Below are 15,211 nucleotides of genomic sequence, written 5' to 3'. Positions count from 1 at the left end.
TAATGCCAGCAGCTAAAATCAACTGCGTGAGAATTGTGGATGTGTTGAAGGTGTGCTGGAAAATGCGGAACGGAAATTACGGAGCGGCAGAAAAGTGGAATGTATTATTTAAATAGGTGCGTTGGAAAACACGGACCGGAGGTTTTTTTTTAAACTGGATCTGGATCGGCATTTTCCCATGCCTTGCCGATACGCAATTTTTGGCAAATATCGGCAGCCGATCCGATCCAAATATCGGATCGGGACATCCCTAAACTATACACAATAAAACATTAACAAAATGCTGTGTCACATGAATGTTTTTTTTAAGTAACACCTTTGTGACATGAAAAAAGCAAGTAATGTAAAAAAAAAACACCTTGTGTTTACTTTTTGATATCAAAATAAAACACAAAGCAGTTTGGCTAATAACGATGAATTCTAATAAACAAGCTTTGTTCTTCTCTTGGTTCAGTATAACAGTTTGGCCAACAAAAATAAAGAGGAGTGACCCCTCTCACATGTAATACACAATTTTCACGGCCTGCGTTCAGTTCGATGAGATGACAAAACACTTTAGCTAGTATTGATGTTATTTGAACACTGATACAGTTTGCAGTTAAATAAAGGAGTGAACATCCCAGTAAACAAACTAAAGACTTTATAATGATAATAAATGGGTTATACTTGTATAGCGCTTTTCTACCTTCAAGGTACTCAAAGCGCTTTGACAGTATTTCCACATTCACACACACATTCACACAATGATGGCGGGAGCTGCCATGCAAGGCGCTAACCAGGAGCAAGGGGTGAAGTGTCTTGCCCAAGGACACAACGGACGTGACTAGGATGGTAGAAGGTGGGGATTGAACCCCAGTAACCAGCAACCCTCCGATTGCTGGCACGGCTACTCTACCAACTTCGCCACATTTATAAACAAGTTGTGACAACGTTCACGACACATCACCTGCTGCACGTTTCCTCACCTCGTTAACTCTCAGTCACAGCAGGTATTGACAAAATAAAAGTAACATCAAATAGTTTTCACCTTCGCTGTATACTTTTAGTGTGGGGACAAGTGTCTCCAATATTGTCCACACCTGTCTCCATCTAAACACAGTAGTGCGCTCTTAAACGCACGCCGGGAAACGAGGGAAAATGACGTTAAACCAAGCGCTTGGCTCAGTTTACGCCGAGGGGAAATCTCCCGAGCAAAGTATGTGTCGTTGGTCCGCCATGATTATCGAACCCAACGACGCTAGTGCGCATGCGCCTGACTTCGTGTTGCCTAAAATGCAGTAATAAATGACGGGGTTTCGGTAATTAAAAAATTAGATGGTATTACTAACCGTCGGGAATTTCATCGCAAATGATCATCATACTGTTTATTGTTACATCCGTCCTTCATTAACAAGTAAAAAGACAAGGGCGGTCATGGCATGTTCTTGCCAGGGATGTTAATCTAATTTTTAGGGCATTACGGCAAATGACATGTGGCAAAAGCCATTTTGCCGTGGTTAAATTCAAGCCCATTCAGTTTTGTTATTTTCTTATAGATGATCTATCCATCCATCCATTTCCTACCGCTTGTCCCTTTTGGGGTCGCGCGGGGTGCTGGAGCCTATCTCAGCTGCATTCGGGCGGAAGGTGGGTTACACCCTGGACAAGTCGCCACCTCATCACAGGGCCAACACAGATAGACAGACAACATTCACACACTAGGGCCAATTTAGTGTTACCAATCAACCTATCCCCAGGTGCATGTTTTTGGAGGGAACTCACGCAGTCACGGGGAGAACATGCAAACTCCACACAGAAAGATCCCGAGTGCAGGATCGAACCCAGGATTTTCGTATTGTGAGGCAGACGCACTAACCCCTCTTCCACCGTGCTGCCCATATATATATATATATATATATATAGGCAGACGCACTAACCCCTCTTCCACCGTGCTGCCCATATATATATATATATATATATATATATATATATATATATATATATATATATATATATATATATATATATATGACAAGCTCTATGGAGATGATGATTTCATTTTCCAGCATGATCCAGCAGTGCCAAAACCACCAGTAACTGGTGTACTGACCATGGCATTACTGTCCTCGATTGGCCTGCAAACTCCCCTGACCTGAACCCCATAGAGAAGTTGTGGGGTATTGTGAAGAAGAAGCTGAAAGACACCAGACCCAAAAATGCAAATGAGCTAAAGGCCGCTATTGAAGCATCCTGGGCATCAATAACACCTCAGCAATGCCACAGGCTGATTGCCTCCATGCCACGCCGCATTGGTGCAGTAATCCGTGCAAAAGGATTCCCAACCAAGTACTGAGTGCATTAATTGACATTTTCAAATGTTTGATTTTGTTTTGCTGTTGTAAATCTTTATTTTTTACTTGGTCTGAGGAAACATTCTAATTTTTTGAGATGGGATTTTTGAGTTTTCTTAAGCTGTATGCCATAATCAGCAATATTAAAATAATAAAAGGCTTGCAATATTTCAGTTGATGTGTAATGAATCAAGAATGTATGACATTTCCATGTTTTTAGTTGCATTACAGAAAATAAAAGACTTTATCACAATATTCTAATTTTCTGAGACAGTCCTGTATATGTATATGTATATATATGTATATAAATATACGTATATACAGTGGGGCAAAAAAGTATTTAGTCAGCCACCAATTGTGCAAGTTCTCCCACTTAAAATGATGACAGAGGTCTGTCATTTTCATCATAGGTACACTTCAACTGTGAGAGACAGAATGTGAAAAAAAAATCCAGGAATTCACATTGTAGGAATTTTAAAGAATTTATTTGTAAATTATGGTGGAAAATAAGTATTTGGTCAATAACAAAAATTCAACTCAATACTTTGTAATATAACCTTTGTTGGCAATAACAGAGGTCAAACGATTACTATAGTTCTTTACAAGGTTTGCACACACAATAGCTGGTATTTTGGCCCATTCCTCCATGCAGATCTTCTCGAGAGCAGTGATGTTTTGGGGCTGTCGCCGAGCAACATGGACTTTCAACTCCCTCCACAGATTTTCTATGGGGTTGAGGTCTGGAGACTGGCTAGGCCACTCCAGGACTTTCAAATGCTTCTTACGGAGCCACTCCTTCGTTGCCCGGGCGGTGTGTTTGGGATCATTGTTATGCTGGAAGACCCAGCCACGTTTCATCTTCAAAGCTCTCACTGATGGAAGGAGGTTTTGGCTCAAAATCTCACGATACATGGCTACCTTCATTCTTTCCTTAACACGAATCCCCTTAGCAGAAAAACAGCCCCAAAGCATGATGTTTCCACCCCTATGCTTCACAGTAGGTATGGTGTTCTTGGGATGCAACTCAGTATTCTTCTTCCTCCAAACACGACGAGTTGAGTTTATACCAAAAAGTTCTATTTTGGTTTCATCTGACCACATGACATTTTCCCAATCCTCTGCTGTATCATCCATGTGCTCTCTGGCAAACTTCAGACGGGCCTGGACATGCACTGGCTTAAGCAGGGGGACACGTCTGGCCCTGCAGGATTTGATTCCCTGTCGGCGTAGTGTGTTACTGATGGTAACCTTTGTTACTTTGGTCCCAGCTCTCTGCAGGTCATTCACCAGGTCCCCCCTTGTGGTTCTGGGATTTTTGCTCACCGTTCTCATGATCATTTTGACCCCACGGGATGAGATCTTGCGTGGAGTCCCAGATTGAGGGAGATTATCAGTGGTCTTGTATGTCTTCCATTTTCTGTAAATTGCTCCCACAGTTGATTTTTTCACACCAAGCTGCTTGCCTATTGTAGATTCACTCTTCACAGTCTGGTGCAGGTCTACAATTCTTTTCCTGGTGTCCTTCGACAGCTCTTTGGTCTTGGCCATAGTGGAGTTTGGAGTCTGACTGTTTGAGGCTGTGGACAGGTGTCTTTTATACAGATAACGAGTTCAAACAGGTGCCATTAATACAGGTAAGGAGTGGAGGACAGAAGAGCTTCTTAAAGAAGAAGTTACAGGTCTGTGAGAGCCAGAGATCTTCCTTGTTTGAAGTGACCAAATACTTATTTTCCACCATAATTTACAAATGAAGTGAAGTGAATTATATTTATATAGCGCTTTTCTCTAGTGACTCAAAGCGCTTTACATAGTGAAACCCAATATCTAAGTTACATTTAAACCAGTGTGGGTGGCACTGGGAGCATGTGGGTAAAGTGTCTTGCCCAAGGACACAACAGCAGTGACTAGGATAGCGGAAGTGGGGATCGAACCTGCAACCCTCAAGTTGCTGGCACGGCCGCTCTACCAACCGAGCTATACCGCCCCTATATAAATTCTTTAAAAATCCTACAATGTGAATTCCTGGATTTTTTTTTCACATTCTGTCTTTCACAGTTGAAGTGTACCTATGATGAAAATGACAGACCTCTGTCATCATTTTAAGTGGGAGAACTTGCACAATCGGTGGCTGACTAAATACTTTTTTGCCCCACTGTATGTGCTGCAGGTTGGTTAGGGTTAACAAATCAAGCACTTATTTTCTCCTACCTTGAAAGAGGTCATGAACTTCCCATGAGCTCACCGGGTAAACAAATATGGCATCAATCATGATCACATGTTGGACCAAATGTTCTGCAAACACATCAAACCTTATCAGCCACCTAAAACGCCAGCTTCGCTACGGCGGTGATTTGAAAGCCTACCAAGATGCCTACCGCTAAAAAAGCAGCCACAAAGAAAGTACACAAACGAGAGTTTTAATGCTGCACGTGCTCACTGATCTGAAGTCTGCTGAGACAGTGTATATGATGAGCGAAAAGGAGCAGGGAGAAGCGGAGCTTATTGAATTTCACCCCTTGTCTGTGTCTAAGCCGTGTGTGTGGCATGACCTTAGAGTGACACTCACCCCGGGCAGGAAGGTGAAGAAGTTGTACTTCTGGTTGTTGATGACATTCCGGGGGTACCTCTGCTCCCTCTTCTCTGGATGGCCCAGCCACACCGTGCGGGGACGGAAGTCGCACATGCCGCAACACTTGGACCACGGGCAGCACCTGGGAGGAGGGGTCAAAAAAAACAACTATGCCATTAAATTGCTGTGGCTGTAGGCAACGTCCTGATGTGCAGTAGTTTTTAATGAACTCCACAAGATGCTAGTAGCTGCTTTTGAGGTACGATGAGTGGGTCGGCGTTCGGCAGCTCCACCCGCCTCTGCATGCGCTATAAATGTATCTAATTTGCGTATAATTGGCCATGACGCATGTATATGTGATTTCTATGGATAATATGGGAGATCTAGCAAAATAACAAGGTAAGTGAAACAAAACTGCTTAGAAATGCAAATATTGGCACAAGCTGAAAAGAGCGATAGCTGCTGGCACCTCCAAAAGTGTCCAATAAAGACCAGAAGATGTCGCTAGTCGCTTTTTTTGAAGGACAAAATCTAGAGGGGTCCGAGTACTCGCTGTCATGTCTGTGTAATCATGTTTTGTTTTAGTCATGTTTTGTTTAGTTATTGGACTCTTTAGTTTCTGGCTTTTCACTCCCTTGTCTTGTTTCCATGATTACCCCATTAGTTTCACCTGTTCCACGTTTGGACTCATTGTGCACTCTTGTTTGTCACCATAGCAACCCATTAGTTTTCACCTGTCACGTCACGCACCTGTTTCACGTTTTGAGTCACGCACCTGTTTTCGTTAATCATGTCGGTAGTATTTAAGTTCATTGTTTTCAGTTTGTCTGTCTGGTGACATCCCACAATTGTGCTCTGCACATTTCTGACACTTGATTTCATGTCCATCGTTCATGCTGCACCTATTAGTCCATGCCAAGTTTTGTTTATTAATGCTATAGTCTTTTGGTTTTCATAGTTTGTTCTCCGCCACTGTGCGCGCTTTTCGTTTGTACTTTATTTTGATATATTAAATAAATCATGTATTTACATTCCCGTCTCGCCCGAGCCAACTTTCCGTTGCCTTCTAGAAAAACTAAACCCCAGGACCAAGTCATGACACTCGCTAAATATAGCGAACAATGATGGCATTACTGATCCCTCGTCTTCTTATCCTGCCGTAGACCAAGTGCGTATGAAGTAGGTTAAGAAGCGGCGTTACAATGCCATCTACTGTACGGAGTTGGAACAATAGGCCACCTTCCCAGATAGTCCCATTATAATGTGTTTATAAACAAGAGCAGACTGGTGTCATATTTGTGGCGGCCTAATTTAATACACGGGAAACACTGGTATGAAAGTCATGGGCGTTACACTTGTACTGTTGTTTACCATTAACTCATTAATGCTGAATCAGCATTTCCTTAGCGCTACTACAACATTGGTTCTGTTGTTGCTCGAGATGAGTACTGGATACGGTACTTTTTTCGCACTAAAATACAAACGATTCCTTGTTATGATACCTGGGGTGCGCGTGATCGGCACTTCCGATCGCTCCAGCAGCACTGAGAGCGGACTAAGCCAAACTACCTCTAGATAATGTAGCAATTTTTAATGACCACAAAGTAATTGACTCAAAAAAGGCTTCAACGTAAGTAAAGTAAAGCTCGGCTTTTCCAAAAATCCGCCAGCTTGATGCTAATAAACATTCTTTACTATAGACATGCTATTGATTCACTTTAGCAATTTTTCATGGCGATTCCAATTTTGATATTGAAAACTACAACTAAGTTACACACAACAATCAAACAACTGGAGCTTAATATGTACAAAACTTACAGCATTCACACTTTTTAGGGCGCAAAAAATGTATATATATAAATAAATAAATAAACTATACTCTACAGCCAGCTAATGTCCTGGCCTGGGAACTGTAATTGCACCTTAATGTCATACTTGCAAATGAGACTCAGAATAATGTTAATATATACAAAACCCACAACCAGTGAAGTTGTCACGTTGTGTAATTCGTAAATAAAAACAGAATACAATGATTTGCAAACCCTTTTCAACTTATATTCAATTGAATAGACTGCAAAGACAAGATATTTAATGTTTAAACTATATATACAGTATTTTTTTTTGTTGCAAATAATCAATAACTTAGAAGTTAATGGCAGCAACACAAAGCAAAAAAGTTGGCAAAGGGGCATTTTTACCACTGCGTTACATGGCCTTTCCTTTTAACAACACTCAGTAAACGTTTGGGAACTGAGGAGACACATTTCTGAAGCTTTTCAGGTGGAATTATTTCCCATTCTTGTTTGATGTTCAGCTTAAGTTGTTCAACAGTTGTAACACGTGGCTTGACATTGAAATAAGCAGGGGCGGCCAAGATAACGTTGCTTGGATGGCAACATATGTTGCTCCAAAACCTGTATGTACCTTTCAGAATTAATGGTGCCTTCACAGATGTGTAAGTTACCCATGCCTTGGCCACTAATACACCCCCATACCATCACAGATCCTGGCTTTTCAACTTTGCGCCTATAAAAATCCGGATGGTTCTTTTCCTCTTTGGTCCGGAGGACACAACATCCACAGTTTCCAAAAACAATTTGAAATGTGGACTCGTCAGACCACACAACACTTTTACACTTTGCATCAGTCCATCTTGGATGAGCTCGGGCCCAGCGAAGCCGGCGGCGTTTCTGGGTGTTGTTGATAAATGGCGTTCGCTTTGCATAGTCGAGTTTTAACTTGCACTTACAGATGTAGCGACGAAATGGAGTTACTGACAGTAGTTATTATGAAGTGTTCCTGAGCCCATGTGGTGATATCCTTTACACACTGATGTCGCTTTTTGATGCAGTACCGCCTGAGGAATCCAAGGTCCGTAATATCATCGCTTACGTGCAAGGATTTCTCCAGATTCTCCGAACCTTTTGATGATATTACGGACCGTAGATGGTGAAATCCCTAAATTCCTCGCAATAGCTTGTTGAGAAACGCTGTTCTTAAACTGTTGGGACAATTTGCTCACGCATTTGTTCACAAAATTGGTGACCCTCGTCCCATCCTTGTTTGTGAATGACTGAGCATTTCATGGAATCTACTTTTATACCCAATCATGACACCCACCTGTTCCCAATTAGCCTGTTCACCTGTGAGGTGTTCCAAATAAGTGTTTGATGAGCATTCCTCAACTTCCTCAGTCTTTTTTTCCACCTGTGCCAGCTTTTTTGAAACATGTTGCAGGCATCAAATTCCAAATGAGCTAACATTTCCAGTTGGAACATTAAATATCTTGTCTTTGCAGTCTATTCAATTGAATATAAGTTGAAAGGGATTTGCAAATCACTGTATTCTGTTTTTATTTACCATTTACACAACGTGACAACTTCACTACTGGACAGCAGTTATCATAATCAGCTCATTTTTAAATGTTGCAATAAAAAAACAAGATTTTATTATTCAAAACAATCAATATTTATTAACATAAGACATACTGAAAATGGTTACTATTAAGTACTGATATCAATTCCCAGGTCTTGGGAATTGGTAGTGTATCAGTTCAAATGTGGACGGTACCCATCCTTAGTTGTTGCTGTTGTTATCCATTTCTTCATATAATCATAGTAACACCCTGTCCTGTTTGAGCTAAATAAACACCCCGTTAAAAAATCCAAAATGTACAGAACAAAGTCAGTAAAGACATAACAGCACACGACATACCCAAAATCTAACTAGTTTTCTAACAAGGAAAGTCAGTTAGTCTTTGTTGTTAATGATTTCCCAAACAAATGTCTTAGTTAATGACTCGCCACAAAAACAAACCACAGAAATGTTTGAAATCAACACGCCGTGAAGGGGAAAATGAAAAAGAGGATTTGGAGGCTAGTACTACACTTCGTTTTGTCCCATTGTTTTGATACACAACTCATGTGTAAAAGCTGGGAAGTAACAGGACAGTAGATACATATTAATATTAGTGTACCATTTAAAGCACCAGTTCCATTGGCAGCAAAACAGGCCCAGAGCATAATAATACCACCACCATGCTTGATGGTAGGAATGCTGTTCCTGGGATTAAAGACCTCACCTTTTCTCCTCAGCTCAATTTGTGTTTCATCTGACATCACGTGGACAAAGATAAGACCTGGAGGAAAGTTCTGCGGTCAGATGAAACAAAAATTGAGCTGCTTGGCCCAAATACCCAAATATGGAGGAGAAAATGTGTGGTCTTTAATCCTAGGAACACCAATCCTACCGTCAAGCATGGTGGTGGTAGTATTATGATCTGGGCCTGTTTTGCTGCCAATGGACCTGCTGCTTTAAATGGGACAATGAAAAAGGAGGATTACCTCCAAATTCTTCAGGACAAGCTAAAATCATCAGCCCGGAGGTTGGGTCTTGGGTGCGGTTGGGTGTTCCAACAGGACAATGATAAATAAATGATAAATGGGTTATACTTGTATAGCGATTTTCTACCTTCAAGGTACTCAAAGCACTTTGACAGTATTTCCACATTCACCCATTCACACACACATTTACACTAAATGGTGGGAGCTGCCATGCAAAGCGCTAACCAGCAGCCATCAGGAGCAAGGGGTGAAGTGTCTTGCCCAAGGACACAACGGACGTGACTAGGATGGTAAAAGGTGGGGATTGAACCCCAGTAACCAGCAACCCTCCGATTGCTGGCATGGCCACTCTACCAACTTCGCCACGCCGTCCCCTGACCCCAAACACACGTCAAAAGTGGTAAAGGAATGGCTAAATCAGGCTAGACTTAAGGTTTTAGAATGGCCTTTCCAAAGTCCTGACTTAAACGTGTGGACAATGCTGAAGAAACAAGTCCATGTCAGAAAAGCAACACATTTAGCTGAACTGCACCAATTTTGTCAAGAGGAGTGGTCAAAAATTCAAGCAGAAGCTTGTGGATGGCTACCAAAAGTGCCTTATTGCAGTGAAACTTGCCAATGGACTTGTAAGCAAATATTAACATTGCTGTATGTATACTTTTGACCCAGCACATTTGCTCACATTTTCAGTAGACCTAGGGCTGGGCAATATATGGCAGTGTTTCCCACACATTCATTTATTTGTGGCGGCCCGCCACGAAAGAATTACGTCCGCCACAAATGGATTTTTTGGCTTTTGACTCGCTCGACCGCTCATAAAAGCAATGGGACTCTGTCTGTGAATGTACCTTGTAGTTACAACTCCGGTGCAGTAGGTGGCGGTAGCCTACTATGCATGTAACTCCGCCAATAGCACTTAATTCACCTGGTGGGCCAGAAGAAGAAGAAGAAGAAGACGGCGGAGTAAAAGAACGGACCGACCAGATCAAAATACGAGGGCAATATAGGTTGTAAGTAGATAAGTTATAGCTGCATCGCTCGCGGCTCGTCATATATTTAACGTTAATCCGCGATTTCACCGAGCGTTTCACTCACGGTGAGCAGCCTGACGCTGCTTCATTAACACCGCCGCTGTTGTCACGTCACGTGTTACCATACCGACGAGCTAACGTGTCCAGGTTATAACCCAGTTGTCAATAAACACACGTGGAGACGGTGCTTCAGATACTGCATTAATAATTAAGCTAAATTGTCCACTGTCCACTGCAGCATGTGAATGCAATGAAAAGAATAAAATCTGAGCCAACCAGCTGTTAAAATGTTGTCCAGGTTAATGTTTTGGCCATTAAAGGCCCTTCATTTCAAGATTTCAACTGTGATCGGGCTTTAAACAGGTGGCTGACCTGTTCAGATGGGTGTAACTCAGGGGTGCTCACACTTTTTCTGCAGGCGAGCTACTTTTCAATTGATCAAGTCGTGGGGATCTACCTCATTCATATATATCATTTATATTTACTTATTTATGAAATATATGTTTTTGTTAACAAGTTAAAGGTGTTTAATGATAATGCAAGCATGTTTAACACATATAGTTAATATTGTTAATAAATTAAAGGTGTTTAATGATAATACAAGTATGTTTAATACATATAGTTAATATTGTTAACAAGTTAAAGGTGTTTAAAGATAATACAAGCATTTTTAACACATATTGTTAATACATTAAAGGTGTTTAATGATAATACAAGTATGTTTAATACATATAGTTAATATTGTTAACAAGTTAAAGGTGTTTAATGACAATACAAGCATGTTTAACACATATAGTTAATATTGTTAACAACTTAAAGGTGTTTAAAGATAATACAAGCATGTTTAACACATATAGTTAATATTGTTAACAAGTTAAAGGTGTTTAAAAATAATACAAGCATGTTTAACACATATAGATTCCTTTCTTTCATGAAGACAAGAATATAAGTTGGTGTATTAGCTGATTGTGATGACTTGCATTGATAGGAATCAGACAGTGGTGATGATAACGTCCGCATTTTCGAATGGAGGAGAAAAAAAGTCCTCCTTTCTGTCCAATACCACATGAAAGTGGTTGGTTTTTGGCATCTTATTTGTCCAGCTTCTGTACTCCTTTGTATACACTTTACAAGAAATACATTGTCGGCAAACTCCGTAGCTTGCTAGCTTGTGCACGCCAGCTTTCTGAGACTCTTATTTTGTTAGCGCAACTGTGCAGTCGGTCTTTGGAGTTTTGACGACAGGTACGGCGCCAGAGTCTGTTGAAATAAAGTGTTTCTCGCCTTCCTATCGGTAATTTTAATGAGCTAAATATGTACATAAAGTGTTGTACTTATATTCCAACTCTGCGTTCTTCTTGGTCATCGCCGCTGCTGCCGTCACCCCCCGCCCCCCGACCACACCACCACAAATAGATGCCTGTCCTGTGGGAAACACTGTATGGAATATACTCGATATATCGCGGTTTGTCTCTGTGCGATATAGAAAATGACTATATTGTGATATTGGAGTATACGTTCTCACGCAGTTGCTTTTAGCTGCGGGCATTACACTACAGGCTCTTCTCACTCTTTCTTGTCTCTGCTTCTCACAGAGACATAAAACAAGCGCACCTTCTTACCTACGTCACATACTGTCGCAACGTCATACGCTCTCGCCGAGCAGAGAGGTAGTGGCATGGTAATGTTAGCTGTAATGCTAGCGGTGTGGTAACAAATGAAGGAAGAATTAATTCCCAAGAAAAACAGCAGGGGGTCCATCGTCTGGCGGTGGTTTGGCCTCAAGCGGGAAGACGTTGAACAGACAACTGTAAAATGTCAGGTGTGCGGCAAAAGCGTTGCTACAAAAAGTAGCAGCACTGCTAATGTGTAGCACCATTTGAAAAGTCACCCGCTAGAGAATGAAGAGTGCTTGAAACTCCGCATGTCAACATCTCCGGCCGGTGCCACACCCACTAAATGCCCAAGCAAGCATTTCCACATCAACACCGTATGAAACAAATAGTCAACAACAGCAGCTCATTTTTATTTGACACTTATTGAAATATCTTGTGTGACATCATGCACAAAAGCGCACTTTATATTAATCCGATAATGGCTTTTTTGCCAATATCCGATATTGTCCAACTCTTAATTACCGATTCCGATATCAACCGATACCGATATATACAGTCGTGGAATTAACACATTATTATGCCTAATTTTGTTGTGATGCCCCGCTGGATGCATTAAACAATGTAACAAGGTTTTCCAAAATAAATCAACTCAAGTTATGGGGAAAAAATGCCAACATGGCACTGCCATATTTATTATTGAAGTCACAAAGTGCTTTTTTTTTTTTTTTAACATGCCTCAAAACAGCAGCTTGGGATTTGGGACAAGCATGAGGAGGTTGAGGTGGGCGGGGTTGGGGTTGAAGTGGGGGGATGGGGGGGTAAAAGGGGGTGTATATTGTAGTGTCCCGGAAGAGTTAGTGCTGCAAGGGGTTCTGGGTATTTGTTCTGTTGTGTTACGGTGCGGATGTTCTCCCGAAATGTGTTTGTCATTCTTGTTTGGTGTGGGTTCACAGTGTGGCGCATATTTGTAACAGTGTTAAAGTTGTTTATACGGCCACCCTCAGTGTGACCTGTATGGCTGTTGACCAAGTATGCCTTGTATTCAATTGTGTGTGTGTGAAAAGCCGTAGATATTATGTGATTGGGCCGGCACCGCAAAGGCAGTGCCTTTAAGGTTTATTGGCGCTCTGTACTTCTCCCTACATCCGTGTACACAGCGGCCTTTAAAAAGACATAAATTTTACTTTTTGAAACAGATACCGATAATTTCCGATATTACATTTTAAAGCATTTATCGGCCGATAATATCGGCAGTCCGATATTATCGGACATCCCTACTTTATATGTTTTAAACTATTGTAGTGGCGTTCTGTACAAAAAGTGCACTTTAATTTAGTGTTGTTTTGATATGTCATCTTCGTGACATCATGCACAAAAGTGCACTAATAGCCTGTTTTAAAATGTCTCTGACAATCTTGCACTTTCTGTTTTGGAATTTACATGAATGTTTGTGCCACTGCTTAATAACTGTTTAATAAATACACTTTTGGTCAATTGACTTAGTTGTGATTTCCCTCTCTGCATGAAAGTTTAAAAGTAGCATATATTAATGCAGTATGAAAAATAATGTTTTAATGTAGACACATAGAATCATCATACTGCTGTGATTATATGCATCAAGTGTTCATTCAAGGCTGAGGCAAAATATCGAGATATATATCGTGTATCGCAATATGGCCTTAAAATATCGCAATATTAAAAAAAGGCCATATCACCCAGCCCTAGTTTCAATGATGCCATTTCTGTTTGTCATGTATAATTTTGTCTATTTTGTGTTTATCCTTGAATAAACAGGTCAGTTTCTTGTTACCAACCATTGTGTATTATTCAAACTCCCCTAATTCAGCTGGCTAGTTGTTATCAAGAGTACTAAAACCCTTTTCAACATGATTCTGACAACTAAGTAGGCTAAATAACTTTGAACTTTAATACATGCTCGGATAGGCCAGTATCGGTCAGTATCGGTATCGGATCGGAAGTGCAAAAACAACATCGGTATCGGATCGGAAGTGCAAAAACCTGGATCGGGACACCCCTAGTCCAGGGTGTACTCCGCCTTCCGCCCGATTGTAGCTGAGATAGGCTCTAGCGCCCCCCGCGACCCGGAAGGGAATAAGCGGTAGAAAATGGATGGAAATTAGTTGTTAGTTGTAGCCCTAATATATCCATCCATCCATCCATCTTCCTCCGCTTATCCGAGGTCGGGTCGCGGGGGCAGCAGCCTAATCAGGGAAGCCCAGACTTTCCTCTCCCCAGCCACTTCGTCCAGCTCCTCCCGGGGGATCCCGAGGCGTTCCCAGGCCAGCCGGGAGACATAGTCTTCCCAACGTGTCCTGGGTCTGCCCCGTGGCCTCCTACCGGTTGGACGTGCCCTAAACACCTCCCTAGGGAGGCGTTCGGGTGGCATCCTGACCAGATGCCCGAACCACCTCATCTGGCTCCTCTCCATGTGGAGGAGCAGCGGCTTTACTTTGAGCTCCCCCCGGATGGCAGAGCTTCTCACCCTATCTCTAAGGGAGAGCCCCGCCACCCGGCGGAGGAAACTCATTTCGGCCGCCTGTATATATATATATATATATATATATATATATATATATATATATATATATATATATATATATATATATATATATATATTAGAGATGCGCGGTTTGCGGGCACAACCGCGGAGTCCGCGGATTATCCGCGAATCGGGCGGATGAAATTTAAAAAAATTAGATTTTATCAGCGGGTCGGGTCGGGTCGGGTCGGGCGATTGAAATTTAAAAAAATTTGATTTTAAATAGATTCAGGCGGGTGGCAGTTAAACCAATTCGGAAATATATATACATAGTTAAATGTTGTTACCCACATACGAAAAACGAGCAGGCACCCGCTGCATATGCCACAACAGAAGAAAAAAAAGAAAAGAGATGGACACTTTTACGGAGCGGAGAAGGCCCCCGACGCCTCGCCGGGGTCCGGGACCGAGGCCCCTTCCCCCGAGAGGACCCCACCGGGAGCCGTAGCTGAGGTGATCCGCGAGAAGGGCCCGACGCACGTCCAGGGTCACCACCGCGCCCACCGCACCGACACCCCGCCTCGTCCGCCTTCGCCGCGGCCGGCGTCACGCGCAGCAGGTAAGCAGCTTACCTGCCCGCCACCCCCGTGGCCGGGGGCTCGTAACAGGGGTCACTCCGCGCGCTCCGCCCGCGCAGCTTACCTGCCCGCCACCCCCGTTGCCGGGGGCGCGTAACAGGGGTCACTCCGCGCGCAGTGCGCTCACGAAAGGGGTGGGGCTCACCCTGGTGAGCCGAGTGGGCCACTTTTGGTAAGCAGAACT

At 42.4% G+C, this 15,211-nt stretch overlaps 1 protein-coding gene across 2 annotated transcripts in view; it reads right to left on the bottom strand.

Annotated features, from left to right (window-relative positions):
• The window catches only part of atp9a (ATPase phospholipid transporting 9A), a 217,676-nt gene that overhangs the window by 200,846 nt on the left and 1,619 nt on the right, over positions 1 to 15,211 (bottom strand). For both annotated transcript variants that reach the window (XM_061925336.1, XM_061925343.1), the window contains exon 2: positions 4,897 to 5,041. In XM_061925336.1, coding sequence (XP_061781320.1) covers positions 4,897 to 5,041 — 145 coding nt within the window. The remainder of the gene's footprint in view (positions 1 to 4,896; positions 5,042 to 15,211) is intronic.

This window comes from Nerophis lumbriciformis, linkage group LG01 (assembly GCF_033978685.3).
Source record: "Nerophis lumbriciformis linkage group LG01, RoL_Nlum_v2.1, whole genome shotgun sequence".
Classification (NCBI taxonomy): Eukaryota; Metazoa; Chordata; class Actinopteri; order Syngnathiformes; family Syngnathidae; genus Nerophis; species Nerophis lumbriciformis.
Note: the sequence above shows the minus strand (reverse complement) of the source record. Positions and strands in the feature narration are given on the sequence as shown.